The sequence below is a fragment of the Rhodamnia argentea genome, chromosome 3 (assembly GCF_020921035.1).
Source record: "Rhodamnia argentea isolate NSW1041297 chromosome 3, ASM2092103v1, whole genome shotgun sequence".
Lineage (NCBI taxonomy): Eukaryota > Viridiplantae > Streptophyta > Magnoliopsida > Myrtales > Myrtaceae > Rhodamnia > Rhodamnia argentea.
The window spans coordinates 10,190,572-10,213,006 of record NC_063152.1 but is presented as its reverse complement, the minus strand read 5'-3'; the positions used below and the strand labels follow the sequence as shown (position 1 = coordinate 10,213,006).

At 37.6% G+C, this 22,435-nt stretch overlaps 1 protein-coding gene and 1 pseudogene across 5 annotated transcripts in view; both read right to left on the bottom strand.

Annotated features, from left to right (window-relative positions):
- LOC115750403 (transcription factor bHLH162-like) overlaps window positions 1-7,301 on the bottom strand; it is a 36,840-nt gene extending 29,539 nt beyond the window's left edge. Inside the window, exons 1-3 of one of the 5 annotated variants that reach the window (XM_030687723.2) lie at window positions 7,011-7,301; window positions 2,303-2,641; window positions 1,182-1,717 (exon numbers count right to left, since the gene is read on the bottom strand). In XM_030687723.2, coding sequence (XP_030543583.1) covers window positions 1,610-1,717; window positions 2,303-2,641; window positions 7,011-7,223 — 660 coding nt within the window. In that variant the 5' untranslated portion in view covers window positions 7,224-7,301 and the 3' untranslated portion in view covers window positions 1,182-1,609. Of the gene's footprint in view, window positions 1-1,181; window positions 1,718-2,302; window positions 2,642-7,010 lie in introns of those variants that run through there. The other 4 variants (XM_048276510.1, XM_030687725.2, XM_030687727.2 and 1 more) reach the window with 4 other exon arrangements.
- A 7,080-nt stretch (window positions 7,302-14,381) lies between these two features.
- On the bottom strand, window positions 14,382-17,123 carry LOC125312441 (annotated as a pseudogene).
- Between the last annotated feature and the right edge of the window lie 5,312 nt (window positions 17,124-22,435).

The following is a 22,435-nucleotide window of genomic DNA, read 5'->3' as shown; positions in this document are numbered from 1 at the left end:
AAGTAAATATGTTCATGCAGTACAAGATTTTTTTGTTATTTTAATCCTAATAATATTTATATGCTCTTTCTTTTCTCTTTCTCTTTTTTGAAGAGTTGAGTCCCATTTCATTTGGCAATTTGAAATGCCAAGTTCATACGAGGATTGCCTTTATATTCTTCGTTGGCTTACTTGTAGTTCAGTCTCTTTCTCACTTTCCATCCGATTAGTCACCCTTCGTCTAAGTATTGGCGGCCCGAAGTCGTTTCAACATTCAATGAAGCCTGTCTTTGGTAGGGTTTTTGTGTATTCCTCCGCGAGATTGAGTTGATTTTTCTCAATAAATTAGAGCTAAGCACTGCGTAATAATGTAACGGCCTTGGGCCCCACGCGCTTCATCTGCGCCACTCTGCAAGATATTATCCGCTTTGGACATACAGTCCTCACGGTTTTGTTCCTCCGAGCGTCGCCCATACAACGCCCGGAAAATGCGTCTTGCAAGTCTAAGGGCACCCAAGCCTTATAAAGGCTTCCCAAGACCTCCTCCTAAGCAATGTGGGACTAGAGGAGTTGTGACAAACTCCCCCCCTCAAAGGCACAGCGTCCCCGCTGTGCCCTCTACGCCGTGCCCTCTAGGGCCTTGGGTCCCACGCGCTTCCGCTGCGCCACTCTACAAGATATTGTCCGCTTTGGACACACAGTCCTCACGGTTTTGTTCCTCCGAGCGTCGATCATACAACGCCCGGAAAACGCGTCTTGCAAGTCTAAGGGCACCCAAGCCTTATAAAGGCTTCCCAAGACCTCCTCCTAGGCAATGTGGGACTAGAGGAGTTGTGACAAATTATGTGTGTAATTGAAAGGTTGGGAGATACTAAGAGTGTTTTAGTGGCTAATCTTCTTTGTATTGCTTCATCAACGGTAGAATCCTGTGTTGTTCTTCCTATGGAATAGATCACACTGATTGAGCCATGTAAATCAAGGCCGATTTATTTTTTATTTCCTAGTTCATTTGTATTTGATCCCTTGCTTTGCCATAAGAGCAATGCTTGTTCAACATTGTGAGGTTCTTCATTTCATAATTTTAGATATGACCGCAAGACCAAGATCCAGCGAAACTCCAAATCCAAGCAGAAGGTGGAAAATTTCTAAGATACACAAGTGTGCCATACCATCTCATTTTTTTACTACTCTTTTGCACTTGACGGTGAATCGCCCTAAACGCCATAAAATAATTTCATGACTTCTTAAAATGTCTTCATAGATAATTACGATGACATGTCATAACACTGTGTACGCCCGTGGATATCGTGAGAGTGCCGGTGGAAGGTGATCCAACAAGAGGATTCAAGTCCAAGAACGAACACTTTTAAAGAACAACAAAAAGAGCAGAAGGAAAAGTATTTAGCGAAGGTTGCTGGTTGCATTTAGCCAATGAACTACGTAAGCAAATGAAAGATTTCACTGAGTAGTTAGTTACAGATACTAAGAAGTGAGGAAATTGCTCAGAGAGAGTGAGAGAGGACAAGACGACTGTAATAACACGGTACCATGTCAGGCTGAAACTCCATAGGCATCGTTGACAATCTTCTGCAGCCTTTCAGACACCCTCTCATCTGAAGAATCGCCATCTTCAACCTACAGTATACTCAACTTGGAAAGAATACTGGGAAAAACCAGCCAACCTACAGTGCACTCTCTCATAAGGAAGGAAATGTAAATATTTCCTGCAAATGTTGGCCTGGAATTCACATTTTAAGTTCAAAGTCATTGAAGCTTAAGCTTTTGTCAGTACGTTCTTGGTGCGTGAATTGACATGGTTGGCTCTTATGTCTTAATGTTAATACTGTCACAGCTGATGAAGTTACTTTGCAATGACAAGGGTAATCTTCTACAATCAGTTTGTGCTTCTCAGAGCCTCTTCAACAAATTCCTAAACCAGCCCATTTTCCGAATTGGTTCCCAAATTGCATGCGAGTATTTAAACAAGCGAATTAGTTGCACTCATACAGGCAGCATAGATCGATTTCCACACCATCAAGTGCAAACAAGTTCATGTTCGGATCAACTACCTAGGTTTCAACTTCTGTCCTATATAATAACATTAGTGAGATAATTCACGATCAACGTGATTTTACTACTTGAGTTGGGCATCCTCCTTGTAAAATAAGTGGATCATAATCGAATGCCTCACCTCGTTCTATAAACTAATTTTACATATCATCTCTAGGTGTGAGTTGCAAAATTCTAGGTTTTCTAGAATCTCTTTGTTCTAAATGTATAATTACCTAATCATTTTGGGCTCAAAATTTAAACAAATTATTACCTTGGCATGAACGGTGTGAAAAATTGCATCACCAACGTCGGAGAAACTGGCATTGACGATGTCGGCGCCTTCTTCGTGAATCACTCGAACAGCCTCATTGAACATGAACTGGCCATCCAATCCGGTAATAAGAACAACCTCCAGGATTGACCCGGTCTTTCGAATTCCAATCTCCGGCGACTTGAATCCAAGCATCTGTCCATTCTTCATGCTCATGTTGATCTTTTCTATTTCTAACAACCTCTGTTTCTGCTCCCTCAGTTTCTCCACCTTCATTTGTAATTTCTTTATGTAGTTGGCCGCTTGGCCTAATTGATCGGGCAGTGACAACGTTGTTTCCTACAACCAAAATATAAGTATGCAAGGACAATTGTCGACTTAAATTTGATCACAATGCATTGACAAAAATATAATTGAAACGAACATTGAGACTTTGAAATTGAGAAGATAATATTTAAAATTACCCTCCCCAACTACATCAATCACATTCCAATGATCAACCTCATGCGGGTCCCCCTCTTGAAAACTTTTGTCAACACAGATTCCCAATCTCACAATTAGGGTGCATTCGTTTCACGAAAAATGAGCAATTTCTAAAATATTTTCGCAAAACGATTGCATATATTGTTCAGAAGAATTAGTCAACTGAAAATATTTTCATCATCAATAACAATCTATGCCCAATTATTTTCGTAGGCGATGAAAAAATTCATTTATTTATTTTGTAAGTGATATATATGATTATTTTTCGAAAAATATTTCGAAATGACTCGCTTTTGCCAAAAAAAAAAAACACCCGTAATTTTCTTAAAATTGTGGTCAACACTACATACCACTTCATAATCTACACCAAGCTATATTTTTTTCGGCAAGCACGAATTAGGAGACATCCCAAAGTCTTGTGTTCAAATAGTAACAGTTGGCGTGTGAAGCCAAAATAATTAATTAAGGGCTTTTTTTTGTCCTTTTTTGCTCCTAGGTTAAAAGCTATACCTCTTATATTAGCGATGTAAAGATAGTAGCCGTCACAAAAGCAGAAAAAAGAGAGAAAAAAGAAAAGAGAGGCCGTGACGGCATTCTTGAGTGTTCTCAATTTCTTTTTTGCCCCGATCTTGTGGAAAAATCATCAATTGTATTCCTACTTTTCTCGAGGACTGCGCGGAGATGTAGCCCAAGTTTGGGTAAACTTCGATAGCAAATTCTCTAGTGTGTTCTTCTAATTCTTCTCTTTTATTGTTATATTCTGCTAATGTAGATTGTTTGCTTGGATTATTATTCTAGAATTGGTGTACGATTCCTAGCAATTGGTATCAAAGCCTGGGTTGACTAATTGAGAACAACGAGTGTTTTTCGGTGACGTTCGATTGAAAACAAACAATATGGCAGAAGATAAAATCAGAATTGATAAGTTCAATGTGCAGGATTTCGGATGGTGGAAACGCCAAATAGAGGACTATCTTTATCGAAAAGATCTCTATGCACCACTTGAGGGTTGGAAACCCGAACTTGTGGAAGTGGATCAGATAGTAGAATCGAGATGGAAAATTCTTGATCGAAAGGCGTTAGGTGCGATTCGTCTAGGGCCGACGAAAAAGATAGGGTACCACATTGCAAAAGCGAAGATTGCAAAAGAAGCCATGGATATTCTAACAAATATCTATGAGAAACCGTCCACATCAAATCAGATATTTTTGCTAAAGAAGTTGGTTAATATGAAATTATCTTACAAAGATTCTATTGCAGAGCATATTAATAGTTTTACGCAGGTCACAAGTCGGTTGGAATCCGCAGGCATAAATCTAGATATGAAGCTACAAGCTTTATTGTTTCTATGTTCTCTTCCGAAAAGTTGCAACACTGCGGTGCAGGAAATTTTCAGCACCATGAAGGATGATTTGACTCTGGATGATGTTGTGAGAAGTATCATGGATGAAGAGATGCGAAGGAAAGTCTCAGGTGAAGATAAGTTTTCGGCATCTACAACTTCAATGGCACTAGCAAGAGAGAACTATGGGAGAAGTAAAAGCAGAGAAAAATTCAACGGGCGCAGTAGGTCACAATCAAGGGGGAAGAGAGAGGTTGCAAAGGATGAGTGATGATTTTGTCACCGGACGGGACATCGTAGATTTCAATGTGAAGCCTACAAAAAGAAGCAACGAGATGAGAATCAAGGAGCTAATGTGGTAAGCGATGAACCTTTGCTAGAAAACTTGTGTTTATCTGTAGGGTTTAACTTGACAACGGATAAGTGATTTCTTGACTCTGGTGTTTTTTTTCATTGCACCTCGCAAAGAGATATATTTGTTTATTATGCCGGTGCAAATTTTGGACAAGTGATTGTGGGAAATGACCACATGTGTCCGATTATAGGAAAAGGAACTATAATTGTGAACATCTTAGGTGGCGGACGTCTAATTTGGCGTGAGACCAAACATATTCCCGAGTTGAAAAAAAATATATGATGGAGTAATATTGCAAGAGCAGTTGTCGGGTAAAAAGGTTAATTATTTATATCTAAAATTTTTTGGTTGAATTGCATGTCCTTTGATTGACAAAGAGGACAGGAAGAAGCTTGATGCTAAGTCTTGAAAGTGCATCTTTATTGGATATGGCGGTGATGAATATAGAGATAGGCTATGGGATTATGAGAATAATAAAGTCACTCGCAATCGGAATATGGTGTTCCATGAAGAAAAGATGCACAAAGATTGTCGGACAGAGTTTGAGACGGCAGTAGGACCAGAATATGTTGAGCTGGACACAATTCTCGTGAAGATGATTCCAGCAAATCAAATTGCACCTAAATGGGAGGTTTAAGATGAACATATTATCAATAAGTAGGTAGTTCGAGAGGAATGCAGTGATCCAGAGCAGATTAACGACCTTGAAGTATATGTTTTGAGGAGATCTACACATGTGAGAAAGCCAAATGTAATTTTTGATCCATCGGCTAATACTATTCTGAGCCATGTCTTATATACAGATTCGGGAGAGCCGGAGACTTATGATGAGACAAAGAAAGATACATCTCACATGCGGTGAGAGCGTGCTATGAAAGACGAGATGAGCTCATTACTTGAGAACAAAACTTGAGAGTTGATCGAGTTGCCCTCTGGTAAAAGGTCTTTGTTAAACAAGTGGGTGTAATTTGCATACTGTGAGGCTGATCATTGTATTTATTTTTGAAAGTATAGCGATGTTGATATTGTATATCTCTCTTTATATGTTGATGACATGCTAGTGGCTATTTTTAATATGAAGAGAATCGCAAAAGTAAAGAAGATGTTTGCATCGCAGTTTGTTATGAAAGACTTGGGAGAGGCCAAGAAGATTTTAGGCATAAAAATCATAAGGGACGGGGAAAAAAATAGGAAATTATGGTTGTCACAAAAAGACTATATGAACAAGGTACTGGAAAGATTTAACATGGATAAAGTAAAGCCGATTGCGACTCCTCTAGCGAGTAACTTCAAACTTTCCAAGTATATGTGTTAGAGTACTCAAGCTTTGAAAGATGAGATGGCAGTAGTTCCATATACATCAGCAATGGGAAGTTTGATTTATGCCATGGTGAGCACGAGACCGGACATTGCACGGGCGGTTGGAGTTGTGAGTTGATATTTGCAGAGCCCGGGTAAAGAGCATTGGAATACAATAAAACGGATATTGAAATATCTAGCGGGTACATCAAATTATTCTCTTTTTTATGGAGGCACATCGCTAGAGTTGCGGGGCTATGTGGATGCAGATTCACTCGGGTGATTGAGATAGTGATAAGAGTACTACTAAATATATCTTTCTAGTTGCGGGGACAACGGTGAGTTGGGTGTCTCAACTACAGAAAGTAGTGGCTCTATCGACGATAGAAGCAGAGTATGTGGCGATCACGAAAGTCTCTAAGGAAATCATGTGGTTACAAGATTACCTAGAGGAGCTACATTGAAAGCAACCGATGAGCACATTGTGGAGTGATAGTCAAAGTGCAGTGCATTTAGCAAAAAATGCAACTTATCACTCAAGGACTAAATATATCAAGAAATGTTATCACTTCATTAGGTCAGCATTGAAAGATAACGAGTTAAAGCCATAGAAGATTGATGGCTTGAAGAATCCAGGTGACATGTTTATCAAGGTAGTAGACGAAAAGAACCATACTTTCTATACTTCTACTATTAGCATTACTCCATGTTAATTGATGAGGAGTATTGCAGTGGCACAAGTTCCAATTACTAGTTTTTGAAGAGGATAGATGCAAAGTTACATGGTGCATTAGATATATTTGTCTTCAAGAAGGAGATTGCTAGCGTGTGAAGTCAAAATATTTTATTAAGGGATTTTTTATCTTTTGTCGTTTTTTGCTCCTAGGTTAAAAGCTATACCTCTTATATTAGCAATGTAAAGGTAATAGCCGTCACAAGAGCAGAAAAAGAGAGAAGCGCAAAGTAGTGAATAGAGAGAAAAAGAAAAAGATAGGCCGTTACATCATTTTTAAGTATTCTTGATTTCTTTTTTCCCATGCTTCTAGCTAAGATAAGTAGCAAAAAAACGAGAGGTTTCAAATAGTTAACTCCAATCAGCATTAGAACCAGCACCTTGAAGAAAATAAAATCATAAGCTAATCCCATTCTCAAGGACGAAAAGGAAATACTTGGTGTTTTCTACTAATATAGTTAAACCCATGAGAAAAATATAGGATAGAGAGAGAAACCCTGGGAGGACTCTGTGGAGGAACAAGGGAGTGGAGCTTGGAGAAGAGGGCCTTCATTTGATTTCTCCTGTTTCTCTCTGTCGTTTTGCGGTCGGGTCTGGATGATCCAGGTTCTCTCTCCATCAAACCCCCGACCTGGAATTCCTGAATTCCAAGACCAGAGCACCCAATGTCACTGAGAAATCTGAGTGCAGATAGTGTGTTTGATTCCATCCCTTGTTGGAAGTGCTTTCACCGTACTGAAACCACGAAGCGGAAAAAAAAGGTAAAGCCAATATATGATTTTGCAGATGCTACGGTCTGTGAAGGATTCTAATCGTGAGGTGGCAAATTTCAGCTTTTCTATGGGACCAACGTGGACCTTCTTTGACCACCAATTCCAAATAAATAATTCAGTTAAACAGTATGTGAACAAAGACTGCCGCTTCTTCTAGAGAAGCAAGACTTTTGCTTGGTCTCGCCATTATTTGACAGGATGGGGTAAAGATAAGGCATATAATCTCGTAAATAGACCCGTTAAACATGTGAATTAGATCGATTTAGATCGGCTCATAAACAGTTTACTCAAATAGATCCATTTAAATTGTTTATGACTAATTTTTTTACAATGCAAATTTTGTAACACATATCCAACCAAAATTAAGGTGAGAGTGTGGAATAAGGGTGCGTATGGTAACGTTTCTGTTCCCGGAACAACTTTTGGAACAGAAACATTTTTTTCTGTTTCTGTTCCCGGCTACGATTTTTGGGAACAGAAACGCGTTTGGTAACTAAAAAAAAAAATGTGTTCAAAAGCTTTGATAAAAAGTCGTCGTCTTTGAAAGTGTGAAAGAGTAGTCCAGGAACAGAGGGTTGCAAAAAGTGTTCCTCTTGCGTTATGAAATGTGTTCAAAAGCTTTGATAAAAAGTGTTCCGGGAACAAAGAAACAAGTATTTTTTGTTTCTCGTTTCTGCTCCAAAAGTGTTCCCATTTCCGAAAAGTGTTCTCGGAACACTTTGGGAACACTTTTTTACCATACGCGTTTCTGTTCCCAAAGTGTTAAGGGAACACTTTGGGAACAGAAACACTTTTTCTGGAGCGTTACCATACGCACCCTAAGTGAACGTGAAATCGAGTGAGAATGAAAGAGTTATAAAGATGAATTGGGTCTAGATAAATTGTAAACTCCTTTCAACACACATATTAAATTTATTGAATATAACGAAGCCATATAACAATTTAGTCCATTAGATATGGGTTTATGATATATTTTGACAGGTCTCCTCATAAGTTGTGATTGAAAATTTTAATCTGAACAAGACTATGTATATAAAATTTATTATTCTATGATTTTTTTGGTGAGAATGGATAGGTCTGAGTTAAAAAAAAAATACCAAATACGTTTTAAGGAAAAGCCAAAGCCAATTATCTTTTGAAAATATGATGAGCCTTGCTAGATTGACTGTCCACCGTCACAAAAGAATTTGTGGCTAGCACATGACATTAAAAAAAAGCTGTGAAATTTTTTGTGATAAGCGTCACATGGTCACACTGTGATGCATAATGTAACTGTCATGCAATCATTTTCCAAGTATGACCACCACACGGTGGACTCTGATTGGTGATAGGTGGAGATAACAATAAGTCAACATTTCAATAGTCACATCCTACCCATTGGGCACGTGACCCAATGTTAAGGGAATTGAGTGGGGGTGGGGACATTTAGTATTAGTTGTGGGATTTGACTCCCACTCTCTAAAGAGGCGGAGTAAAAGTCAGAGAGAGAGAGAGAGAGAGAGAGAGAGAGAGATGAGAGTTAGAGTAGAATAGACAAAAAGGAAGAAGAAATAGTCGTGTCCCTAGCAAAAACCAAGCATTCGAATGCAATAATAGATAGAACAAAATTAAATAACCTAGTCCATGGGAGAACAAACAAGATTCTGCTATAATTCAAGCGATGCAATAGAAATTATAATCACACTCGAGTTATTTAAATATTCTTAGTTTCTCATAGCCCTCAATTGCAATCAATAATAAGTGTTTAGTCTTCATAATTCCTCGTAAAATACTCTCAATCTCACAAATGAAACGCATATCTTATCAAAATAATTTGTTGCGAATCCAAAAATCAGGTTCTTCGACACTAAAATCCTGCCAATTAGGCCGACATTGTCGTCGGATGACGCCATACTATGACCCATGTCCTGGCCTCGGTTTTGGATGTCCTTCAGTGTTTCCCGTACCTCTATCGTGGGTGGTCTCATGTCATGGCCCTGTTGCAAGCACTGGAGCCCCAACTCCGCCACCGCACTAATCATTTTTCTAGTCCTATAGTCTCTATCAAACCCAAGATTTCGATCTACAAGCTCGTGCAAGGCGTGGCTTTGGACAAATAATTGGTGACGTATTATGGATGACGTCTCCTTCGACCAGTTTTCTGCATTAAAGCGCATGCAATGGTGAGTTTTGCTTCCTCCAGCAAAGAAAGCCTTTTTGTGCCCCACTTTCTCCCTAGAGCTTTCACATGTAATCATCGACCTGCATAATGCGCGAGATTCACAAGTTATCAAGTCTCTAGAACGTCGACAACATCTTTGGTAAAACATTTAAAAAGTACAGCCTTACTGCACAAATGCCCATTTATATGTTGGATTGAGTTGTTGATATCCAATGTCAATTCAATTCGTTTCACAATTAGATAAAAATTCAATCAAATTCAGTAAATTGAGGAAGAAAACGATACTTTGGGTGATGTATCCATAATATTTGCTCACTTAGCAGTGGACCCAAGATTCCCTCTTACGGGACGAGCTTGTCTTTAAGCCATGATCCTTAGAAATTCTGAACTACGTGATCGCGTGATGAGAAGTAAACTCAGATTACGCAGAGACATGCTAAATTTTGGATTAGCATGTAAACCACAAACAAGCAACATGTGAAGATTAGAATGTCCGGTACAAAACATAAAGATCAATTTAATTATGTCCATCTCTAAAAAAGAAAAAAGAAAAAAACGGTGGGGCCTACCCATTTTCTTAACTCTAGGCACTCAAATATACACAATCTATTTTGATGGTGTCAAATTGTTCTATAGCACCGTAAATATTATAACTTTCTACGTCGCTTATTTTAATATTACAACTTTTCAATTGATCATTTAAATACCACAATTTTAAAAACTGTCTATTTTGAAGCACAACTTTTCAATTGATCATTTGATTGTCGAAGCATTTGAGATAAGATTAATATTTATAACACTTGTTACAAATATTTTTGTTTAAAAAATTACGACACTCAAGGTTATAAACATAAAGAAATCCCATATGTAAATAATTCTCTGCTTTTGAGCAAAAAAAGAAAAAGAAAAAGAAAACAATTCACTGCACCTCATGTCTTATCCGGATCGAAGAGGCTATTGATAGCGGCCAATTGAAATGACTTGTCTCGTAAAAGTAAGAAAAAAGAGTTCCTCTCATTGTTACCGTCTTCACAAGGGAATTTCCATAATCACCAGTACCAAAAGAGTCAAAAAGTTGTGCAGTATGGTTGTTCCCTCATTAACATAGTGCAATCACTCTCAATTGAGTATATTCCATCTTCGGTAATATACTTTTCTCACAGTTGTTATCAATTTCCCCCTAGTTGGGCTGATTACACTGATTGGTCTACTAATCACTGGGTTAATTAGCAAATTAGTCCTAAATTTATTATGCTTACATCGATTTAGTCAAAGGATTTTCAATTGGGCAGATGTTGTCCTAGACCTTTACGCAAAATTGCAATATAATCTTTTTAGTCAATTACCACCGAAAATTACTGACGTGAAAATTAATTAGAGATTAGAAACTTAAGTCAATCCTAAGTATCTGGAAACTCATGCTGCCATGTCGCAAACCAATTATTTGGCAGGTTGATCAATAACAGTGTTACAACTAGAAAAAATTGGTTGTTCGATGAATGACATGTGGTAACAGAGTTAATTTGTCATCCAACTCTTCCACGTATCAACCATTCAATAGTGAACGAGTAACTAACATTTTAATCGACGTTAAGCACTAATCACAATTTAGTCCACACAACCGGCTCTCTTGACAATGATTTCCTGCAAGGTGGGACCCTATAATTCGCTTTATAGTAGAAATTAAGTTAATTGGGTCGATATCTTTTTTTTTTTTTTGGTAAGGAAATGTAAATCTGGATTTGAGGGGAAATTGGGTCGATATCTTTATCCTTATAAACCTTGCTTTTATTCTTCTTGGGTTTAAATTAAAAAAAAATGAAACACAGACATATATTGAATTCAAATGAAGAGAACGAGGCTTTTATATCAAGCATTTTGTAACATGGCAAATGATCAAATATTCTTTATGAGAGCCACGTCAGATTTCGAATGTCCGAGACGAGTCGAGGCCTGATTAAGACTTTTTCAAAAATCTGAAGTTCTCTATTGACCAACGGTCAAGAAAATGCTAGGCATCTCGCTATTATCATCATGAAGACTCATCATCCCAGTGCTGATACTTTTTATTTATTAACATTTGATGTCCTTTGACAACTGGAAAATAATGAAATTCTTTATTTTTTCTTCCTATATTTTCACGCCTTTTTTTGAGTGAGTCCTTTTACCTTTAATTTGTCTAATTAAGTCTTTCTACTCCCACAAATTTTTTAATTAAGTCCATTCGACACAAAATCCAACCGACGTGGCCATCGGAAGCCGTTACGGTATGATAGGGATAAAGTTTTTGTAATGTGGACGTCCACTTGGGCTTCCACATTGGCTAAATTTTATGCACGCCATATTTGAAAGTCATCTCCATTAGCTCAATTTTTCCACACATGTCCCCATGGGGATATGCATTTTTCATTCGTATTGTACTTTGACGTCGTCTAACGGTTACTTCAACTGGAGTTTGGTCGAATTTAGTGTATGAGGGACTTGATTAGAAAATTTGTGAAAAGAGGAGGATTTCATTAGAAAAATCAAAAGTATAGGAACAAAAGGGATAATGTTTTGATAAGATAAGATAATATATTATTTAAGTTATATGACGAATAATTGGTGACGTATTATGGATGACCTCCCATAAGATCTCCTTTCACCGTTTTCTGCATTAAAGTGCATAAGTGGACCCTAAAAGCCAAGGGCAATCACGAGGCCTTTTGTTTGCTTCGTCCTACGAAGAAAAGCCTCAAGCTCCCAACTTTCTCCAAGAGCATTCACACGCAATCGTCAACAATATGTTTTATCAAATTTCTAGGATATAATTAGGTTTTACGAATGACTAGATGTGAACTGAAGCAAGTTTAGGTTTTGTTTATTTCAAGCAAAATGAATAATCTTGAAAATATTTTCTTAAATGAAATGTCGCTTGTATCGTTTAGTGAACTTCAATTATCAACAAAAGTATATGTCGAAACGTTTCATATATGTCGAAAATATTTTTGTTTATTCGTTTTTCAAGTGATATGGGCTATTATTTTTAGGAAAATATTTTTTCAATCATTCACTTTTTGTCAAAAATACACACCCTTACTAAATGAGCCAAAAAAATGATATATCAAAGTGGCAATAGGTGCTTTAGGACCGACAAAGTTTTTGCTTTTTTTTTTTTTTTGTCAAAAGGGCCGACAAAGCTGGATAACCTAAAAAATTGCTCAACTAGTGTTATTTTCTTCGCACCTTACTTTGTCCAAGAGCATTCCCACGCAATTGTCGACATGCACAATGTGCGCATGATTCACAAGTTTTCGAGTCTCTAGAACGTCTACTATTTTTTTCCTTAAAATTTTCTACGATATAATTGAGCTTTGGGCATCTGATGTCAGTTGATAACTCAAGCGATTGTGACTTGACTACGACAATAATGGTGATGGATTGGGCTGAGTGGAGAGAGAGAGAGAGAGAGAGAGAGATAGAGAGGTTTTCTAAAGTTCGGTAGGCTCAGGAGTCAGGCCTATCTAACTTGTTGCACACTATTGAGAAAAAAAAGTTTGTACGACTATGATCAACCCTGACTCTATCATTTTCATATCTTACTCTTTCTTAAATTGCCATTAATAATAGCAACTTCTTATATCCAAATTCAACATATCATTTTGGGTTCACGTAGGTTCATCAAATGATCTCATTGCTTGAATGATCATGATGGCCCAAGTAGACTCACACGAAATTCTTCAAGCATTAGGTTTATTGGAACTACTTCTGGATAGCTTAAAGTTGTTGGTTATGGGTGTAATTGCAGGGTAACCTTCAAAGTAAGAAAGTGAAGCAAGCGCCACTTTTCCTTAATAATATGGACTTAACAATATGGATCAATGCCTTAGAAAATCTTAAATTGTGCCATTTAGAAACATTCACCCTCAAACTACCCACAAAACCCCTCAAAGTGCCATCACCATCTCAATTTTACGTGATAAAAATTACCAAAAAAGTTATAAACTTATTGTAATTGTGTCAATTTAGTCACAATTTTTTATTTTTGTAGATTCAATTCTAAACCTTTTGCAATTGTGATAATTTATCACATCCAGTGAATTTTGGTCGGCCAGCGCTGATGTGGATGCCAGCAACATAATATATTAAAATTTGTAATTTTTGTAATTTTTTTCTTCCCCTTCCCTCTTCTTCGTCCAACCGATCGCCAATCTAAAAAAAAAAACAATAAAAAAATATTAAAATATAATGTCGCCGGCTAGTAAACTTCTAAGTTAGCGTCGGCCGGCCAAAATTTTCTGGATGGACTGAATTGACACAATTGCAAAATGTTTAGGATGAAAAATAGACCAAAAAAAAAAAAAAAAAGTTTAGGACTGAATTGATACAATTGCAATAGGTTTAAAACTTTTTTAAGTACTTTTCGCATTTTCGTCCCTTTACAATTCTGTCTACTTCAGGTACCCTGGCCATAAACGACCAGACCTTCCACCTCCTTGCCATTGTCGTTTGGCACCCTTGCCAGCAAAACCTTTTGAATTGGATATCCTAGCATGATGCTGGAGTCAAATTCTGCTCACAAGTCATTGCTAAACCCAGATTGCACGTCAGATTTGGTTTAAAGTATCACACATCACTCGCTTGTCTGTCTATAGTCTAAATTTTTTAAATTGAACATTCTAACATAACCGAAGTCAATTCCATATTCGTTGCTCGTACAGTAGATTATGCAGAGCCAGTAAGAATCTCTTAATTACGTGAAAGACTTCTGAAATGGTAAGTGTGTTGATGTTCACAGATATAGTCAACAAGTAAGGAAATTGCTTGGAGACAGTGTGAGAGCACTAGACGATCATAATAACATGGTACTATGTCAGGTGACAAATGAAAAGTATTGAACAAGTTAAGAGCTAGCTTGTTCAGAGCTTTAAGAATTTATTTTGGAAGCTGCTCGGAATTAAGTACATTGTTACAGACTCATAAGAAAAAGAGTTACAATCCTCTGAAGATTCAATAATTCTACAACATTCGACCAGCACTAGACTATGGATCAAACTCCATTAGCATATCATCGACCATCTTCAGTAGCCTTTCAGATATTCTCTCATCTGATGGATCGCCATCTCCAACCTAAAGTCACTCAATTTAGAAAGAATACTAAACAGCCAGCCAATTCAAAAGGCTGAAAGAACAACATAAAGAAGAAAATGAAAACATCTCCTGCACGGACAAGAGTATCCAACTATGATCAATTTGTGCTTCGCAAGCCTACTCTGAAGTTCCTAAACGAGTCATCTCAATGCTAGGCATAACAACACCCGTTTACCTAAATTGATTTATAAATTGCGTGCGAATCTTTTAAACAAGAGAATCGGTTGTGCTCGTACAGGCAACACATGTCAGTTTCCACACCATTAAGTGCAAACAAGTTCATCTTTGGGTCAACTACCAAGGTTTCGACTGCCATCTTATGTAATCCAAAAGACAATAAGAAATTTCATGATCAACATGATTATATTACTTGAGTGAGTTGGCATCCTGGTCGCATTAAAAACAAGTCGATAATAATCGAATGCCTAACAGAATTTCGTCACGTCACTCCATTAACTAATTTCATATATGATCTCTGGGAGTGTCTTTGTTTGGAGTAAAACCATTTTCAGGAAAATGTTTTCAGACTTTTCACATATTTGTATAGTAAAAAATGAATGGGGTCTACAGAAAATGTTTTTTTCTTTCCATGGACCAAAACTGGCATGCTAAGACTTTGAAGGATGAATTCCCCTCCCATGAAATGGGAAATCATTTTCGCCCAAAGAGACCCCATTGTGGTGCTGCCAATGCAACACAGGCGAGCGCCTCTCTCTCTCTCTCTCTCTCTCTCTCTCTCTCTCTCTCTCTCTCTCCACTTCTTTGAGTTTTTCCCTCTCATTTCACAACCAAATAAGGGAAAATCAATCACTTTCCTTGAAACGAATTTTGGGTAAAATCATGTCCTTCACCGTTAAGTTTTTCATGAACGAACACAACGTAGGTATGAGCTGCAAAATTCTAGGTTTTGTAGTGAACTTTTTGTTCTAACTAACTCCTAACCATTTTGGGCTCAAAATATAAACAAATTCTTACCTTGGCGTGAATGGTGTGAAGCATTGCATCACCAACTTTAGAGAAATTGGCATTAGCGATAGTAGCTCCTTCTTCATGAATCACACGAACAGTCTCGTTGAACAGGAACTGGCCATCCAATCCAGTAACAAGAACAACCTCCAGGATTGACCCGGTGTTCCGAATTATGATCTCCGGCCGCTTGAATCTTGTCATTGGTACATTGTTCGTGGTTGTGTTGATCTTTTCTATTTCTGACAACCTCTCTTTCTGCTCCCTCATTTTCTCCACCTGCACTTGTAAGTTCTTTATGTAATTTGCCGCTTCACCTAATTGATCAGGCATTGGTGACGTTGATTTCTACAACCGAAACAGAAGTAAGGAAGGGCAATTGTCAACTCAAACTTGATCAAAATGCATTGAGAAATATATTTTTACAAAAATTCAGAGACTTCGAACTCAAGAACATGCTATCTACACTTGCCCTCGTCCACAAAATCTATGACATACATATATTATGAACCTAATACTGAACCCTTTTAAGAACTTCCATCGAGACAGAACCCAAATCTATTAATTGATTTTCTTGAAATTGTGCTCAACTCTGACTACCACTCGACAATCCATACCATGCTAGACATTTTTCGTCAACCTCAAATGAGGGCTCATCACCAAACGCTTGAGTTCAACCAGAAGTTTTACCAAAGAAGAAGCAGAAAAAACCCTAGATGGGTTCCTTGTGTTTAGGAGAACCTAGTTTTGTTCTTTCTTCATTTCCGACAAAATTGGGAAAAAAAGGCCTGATTATTTTGTCAATGGCTAAACCTAAACATACCATCTGGGAAACAGAACCTTGAAATCAATAATGGTATTTTGTACGCCATATAACTCTAAAAACCATGAAAGGGAAAAATTCAGTTTTGAGAGAGAGAGGGAGAGAGAAACCCTAGGAGGACTCTGTGGAGGAACAAGCGAGTGGAGCTTGGAGAGGAGGGCCTTCATTTGATTTCTCCTGTTTCTCTCTGTTGTTTTGCGGTCGGGTCCGGATGATCCAGGCTTGCATTCCATCGAACCCTCGCCCTTGAATTACTGAATAACAAGATCAGAGCAGCATATGTTGCCGAGAAATCTGAGGGCATATGACGTTGTCTGATTCCATTCCCTGTTGGAATGTGTTTTCACAGTACTGAAGCCACAAAGCCGGAAAAAGGTAAAGGTAATACCATGATTATTCAGATGGGGATTTTGCTTTTTCTATGGGACCAACGGGGACCTTCCTTGACCATTTATTCCAAGCATAATGTTTTTAGCTTGACCTCGCGATTATTTGACTAGATGGGAGAAAGATATCATACGAAATCTCAGCTGTTGTGATTGGAAAATCTAATTTTGAAGAGGCTAAGATGTATATAATATATACTATTCTATGATGTATTTGGTAAGAATGGACAGGTCTGAAATTAAGAAAGCATTTCCAGATAAGTTTTAAGTAAAATGACAAAGCTTATGATCAGCACACCATGGAGCCCTCTTGACGGCAGGTGGTTCTCAGAGACCAATGAGAGAGAGACAGAGAGAGAGTATGATCACCACACGGTAATGGTAGATCTAGATATGGCCAAACGGAACCGTGGGCCCGGAACCGGCCCGTTGACCGGGCCCACGGTTCCAACCCGTTTAAAAAAAAAAAAAAAGAGGAGGAGGCTTGGGAGAAAATACCCATTGGGCCTAGGAACTAGCGATTCCGAACCGGAACCGGCAGTTCCAAACTCGGAACCGGAACCGGCGCTTCAAGGGCCGGTTCCGGTTCCACCTTTTTTAGGAATCGGAACCGGCCACCTCTAGGTAGACCCCTGTTGGCGGCACGGCAGGTGGAGAGAACTTGTGGTCTCATATATACATATATAAGGGAAAATTCCCATGTGAACGTGTGGAAAATTTTAGCTAACGTTCACATGGTAATTTGCCCTATTTTATTTGCATCGTGCTTTGATCTTCATTAGCTAAAATTTTCCACACGTTCACATGGGAATTTGCCCTATTTTATTTGCATCGTGCTTTGGTGTCATCTGACGGTTCTGTCAATTATATTTGGATGGATTTAGTGGTTTAGGGGAATTCATTAGAAAATTCATGAAAGTAGTAGGACTTGATTAGACATGTTCGAAGTTGGTTAAGAAAAAGGTGAAAATATAGGGATGAAAAGTATAATTTTCTCGGATAGTGATAAACTGTTTAAGCTATTGATGAGCCTGTTGATCAGTTGATTGCTTCCTAAGCAAATTATCTCTGGATGACGAATAATTGGTGACGTATTGGGGATGACGTCTCATAAGATCTCTTTTTACCATTTTGAGCATCAAAGCACATAAAAAGCAAGTCCTTTGTTTGCTTCCTTCTACGAAGAAAAGCCTCAAGCACCTTACTTTGTTCAAAGAGCATTCACATGTAACCATCGACATGAGGAAGCAAACAAAGGACTGCATGATTCACAAAGTTTCCGGTTTCCAGTCTCTAGAACGTCGGTTAGAAAACTTTGGTAAAATTCTTGGGATAAACTTTTGGGAATCCGACGCCGATTTCAATTCATATCGAAATTAGATAAAAAATCAAGCAGATGTAGTAATTAGGACAAAAATAATATGTTCAGCGATAATAGATGCTTTAAAGAATTGCTTAGTGGGTGGTACTTTCTTCTGGCCTTAACTTTGTTCAAGAGCGTTCAAATGAAGTTGTCGACTTGCACAATGTGAGTGAATCGTAGAATTTCTAGGATGCAATTAAGTTTTGGAAATCCGACTTCAATTTTGAAACTTTTCAGTATAAGATACTAGTTTAGGTAGATTTAGTAAATTAAGACAAACTGATACGGTAAAAGAAGCATTAGGAAAGACACAGTCGGATATCCTAAATGATTGCTCAACGGGTGTTTTTTTTTTTTCCTCAATTGTGCTTTACTTTGTCCAATAAGAGCATTCACATGTAGCTGTCGACGTTCACAAGGTGCGTGATTCACAAGTTTCAAGTCTCTAGAACGTTGACTATATCTTCGTTAAACTTGTTGGGATATAATTAAGCTTTGAAAGAACACAAAAAATGCATTGTACATGCCAAATCTATATGATCATGATAGAAAAGCACCCAAATCTAGATATAGCCCTAGATTAGGAGAGCATAACTATAAAAAGAGATACCGATTGATCATAAAATTAGTTTCAAATAGGCCGACGGATGAAAACAGCAGGAAAGGAGCCTCGAAGACTTGTGGAGCACTCGATTATCTGGAGCAAGTACCCGGAATCAGAACGAGCAAGTAAATTCGAAGATAGCATATTCTTACAAAGCACTCGCGCTTCGATCTTCAGAGCTCACTTTCATGGAGGATGTCAACCGCGTTATTTAAGAAGTCAACGAAAAATCCTAAAAGCTAAAGAAATGGAGAAACAAAGAGGGAACGGGAGAAGGGAAGGGAGAGATCCCTCAGCAAGTATGCTTCAAAAGAAGTTGGGCGGCGGCCGCCTTTAAGAAATTATTTGCAAAAATTCCGAGAGAAGTGATCGTGTGATATGAACCAAACTCTAATTATACACTAAATTCACAAGGGATCATACATGTCTTGGATGTCATACAACAGCGGACTTTTCAATGTGGGATATAAGGGGATAAGTCAGAAAGCTTAGTGGACAGATTAGAGGAGTTTTTGAGTACATAATGAATTCGAATGAGCTCAAAATCCCTTCAATTATAACATCCTTACTTATTGATAGCCTTCAAATTTTGAAAAATTACACATTACCCTTTCTAGAATTTGACATGCTCTACAATAGCCATCGAATTTTCGAAAGGAAGATAAACAGACATCATAAAGCAACTTTAGCTCATGTTTCCTTCCATACATGACAAAAATATGTGGAGATCATTTTTAAAAGGGCAAAGGAAGATATATTATTGTCTTTCGCCCTTTTGGGGTCTAATGAAACGTTTCAACTGGGGATTCACATGGCAGAAAAATTATCTAAAAAATTCAAAACCTATTGCATTTTTGCCAATCCAATCCTAAATCTTTAAAATTTGTCAATTGAGTCATAAATCTTTTCACTTTTTGCCAATTGAGTCCATTCAATCAATTTTAGCTAGAAATTATTGACGTAGACGACGGCTGTCTTACATAGCACACTAAATGCGGATATAGACATTTTTTAATAATACTTTAATGCTTCTTGTCAAATTTTTTATTATATACTTTTTTTCCATTTTTTCCCTTTCATTTTTCTTTTTTGATTTGTTTTTCTCAGCGGTCGATAAGGGTGCGGGAGAGGCCAGGCGAGGATCCCCGCCCACCCTCGCTGGCCACTAAGACAAAAAACCAATTAAAGGAAAAAAAAAGGAAAAAGAAAATACAAATTTAATAAAAATTTCAAAAATATATTAAAATATTATTAAAAATTGTCCATGTCAAAGTGGGTAGCCCATATTAAAATATTTTATTTGCGTCGTGCTTTGATCTTCATTAGCTAAAATTTTCCACACGTTCACATGGGAATTTGCCCTATTTTATTTGCATCATGCTTTGGTGTCATCCGACGGTTCCGTCAATTATATTTGGACAGATTTAACTGTTCAGGGGAATTCATTAGAAAATTTGTGGAAGTAGTAGGACTTGATTAGACATGTTAAAAGTTGGTTAAGAAAAAGGTGAAAATATAGGGATGAAAAGCATAATTTTCTCGGATAGTGATAAACTGTTAAAGCTATTGATGAGCCTATTGATCAGTTGATTGCTTCCTAAGCAAATTATCTCTAGATGACGGATTATTGGTGACGTATTGGGGATGACGTCTCATAAGATCTCTTTTTACTATTTTCAGCATCAAAGTGCATAAAAAGCAAGTCCTTTGTTTGCTTCCTTCTACGAAGAAAAGCCTCAAGCACCTTACTTTGTTCAAAGAGCATTCACATGTAACCATCGACATGAGGAAGCAAACAAAGGACTGCATGATTCACAAAGTTTCCGGTTTCCAGTCTCTAGAACATCGGTTAGAAAACTTTGGTAAAATTCTTGGGATAAAGTTTTGGGAATCCGACGTCGATTTCAATTCATATTGGAATTAGATAAAAAAAAAATCAAGCAGATGTAATAGGCTTAAGACTTTTTGCACATCACACTTCAGCCATCACCAAATATAAAAGGGTGCTACTCTCAAATGTTTCTTGTGATTAAGAAATTCTTATCAACTATTTGTCTATTGATTGCCAGACGGACATATTTATGAATCAAACACACAATATGAACTCGATTCGCGAGATCATCGAATGTAAACAATCTCATATGCATACAATACACCCCAAATTGAGTCTTATCCAATCCAACAGGTTCTTGATACTCACCATTTGAAAGTGAATTGCCTAATAAAGGTAAGAGAAAAAACGAGAGGTTCTTATCTCATTTGTGATCGTCTTTGCAAGTTAATCACACGATCGCCACTTCCAAGAGAGTCAAAAACTGTGCAGTATTGATCTCATCTCATTGATATAGTGCAAGCACACTCAATTTCAGGTTGTGGAGAGAGACATATGAGTCATGTCTCTTCACATTTTTGGGTAATATGCTTTTGTCGGGGTTGATGTCAATTGTCCCCTGGTTGGGCTCATCATAGCGATTGGAATTGACTTGTTGGAGATTAGTAGGAGACTTTAGTCATATGAAGAGATTTTTTGCTTACATGGTTTAGATTTCCTGAGGACGCGGAGCCTAGCAAGTTTTCATATGTCTACCAATCACTTATATGAAGTTCTAATTCAAATGCTCAATTTTGAGTTCGCTGCGAAACAACTTGGGCAGATTTGAGCCTACCCACTTTTTGCATGGGCCTCCTTTGAAAAATGGCAATATGGTCATCATGCACAAAAAATCACCGCATTAGTGTGACCGACAAGCAATGTATCCCTCATTAACTACCACGCGGGGCATTCAATGATGAAACTAGACAGGATTGCAATGGAGAGTTAAATTGGAATTATGGTCTTATTTTGGGTTTTTATGGGCCGCTATATATTTTGAGATAAGTGTGTGCAAGTAGTATTGATTTATGATTTTTGTGATATTAACCCTAATAACATAGTTTTATTCTTTCTTTTCTTTTTCTCCTTTTGAAGAGTTGTGTCCTTTTGTTTTCGGAAGTCCCATTTCATTTGGCAAGTAAAATGCCAAGTAATTTCCACTGAGAATGTTGGTAAGTCAAGTTCATACTAGGATTGCCTTTGTATCCTTCATCGGGGTACGACAAAATTCGTTTTCTTTCTCACTTTCCATCCAATTGCTCACCCTTCGTTTAAGTCTTGGCAGCCCCAAGTCGCCCATTTTAAAAAGCAAAAATTCAACAAAGTAGAATTATATTGCCAATCACTTTCTGAAGGCAAGAATTGGCAAGAACAGAGGATTACTATGGTCTCCACACAAGTGTTGGAATATATGAATTTATGGGATGTATAATAGAATTAGACTTTCTGTAATTCGGACATAACTCTGTGTTAAGAGCATCTAATAATAGCGCATAGTGGGGTCTAGCTCACTTGTCCATTTCTTTATTTTGAAAGACTATAATAGCTTTCTAACTAATAAAGTGACTTGCACTATTCCTTCCATTCTATGTGGGATTAGAAAAAAACACTTTCCTTGTTTGTTTTGCAGACAAACTTCAACAACAAGTGACCTAATCACATTATGAGACAATATAAGATGTGAAAAGCTTATTCCTAAACTGTTGATTACAATCATAAGGGTTAGGAATCATCTACATCAGGATTGTCTTTTTTCAATATCTGAACTATCGGATCGTAACATGAGCTAGTCTCACATACAATTTACCCCGCCTGATCAAATTCCAAAATGACAGCACCACA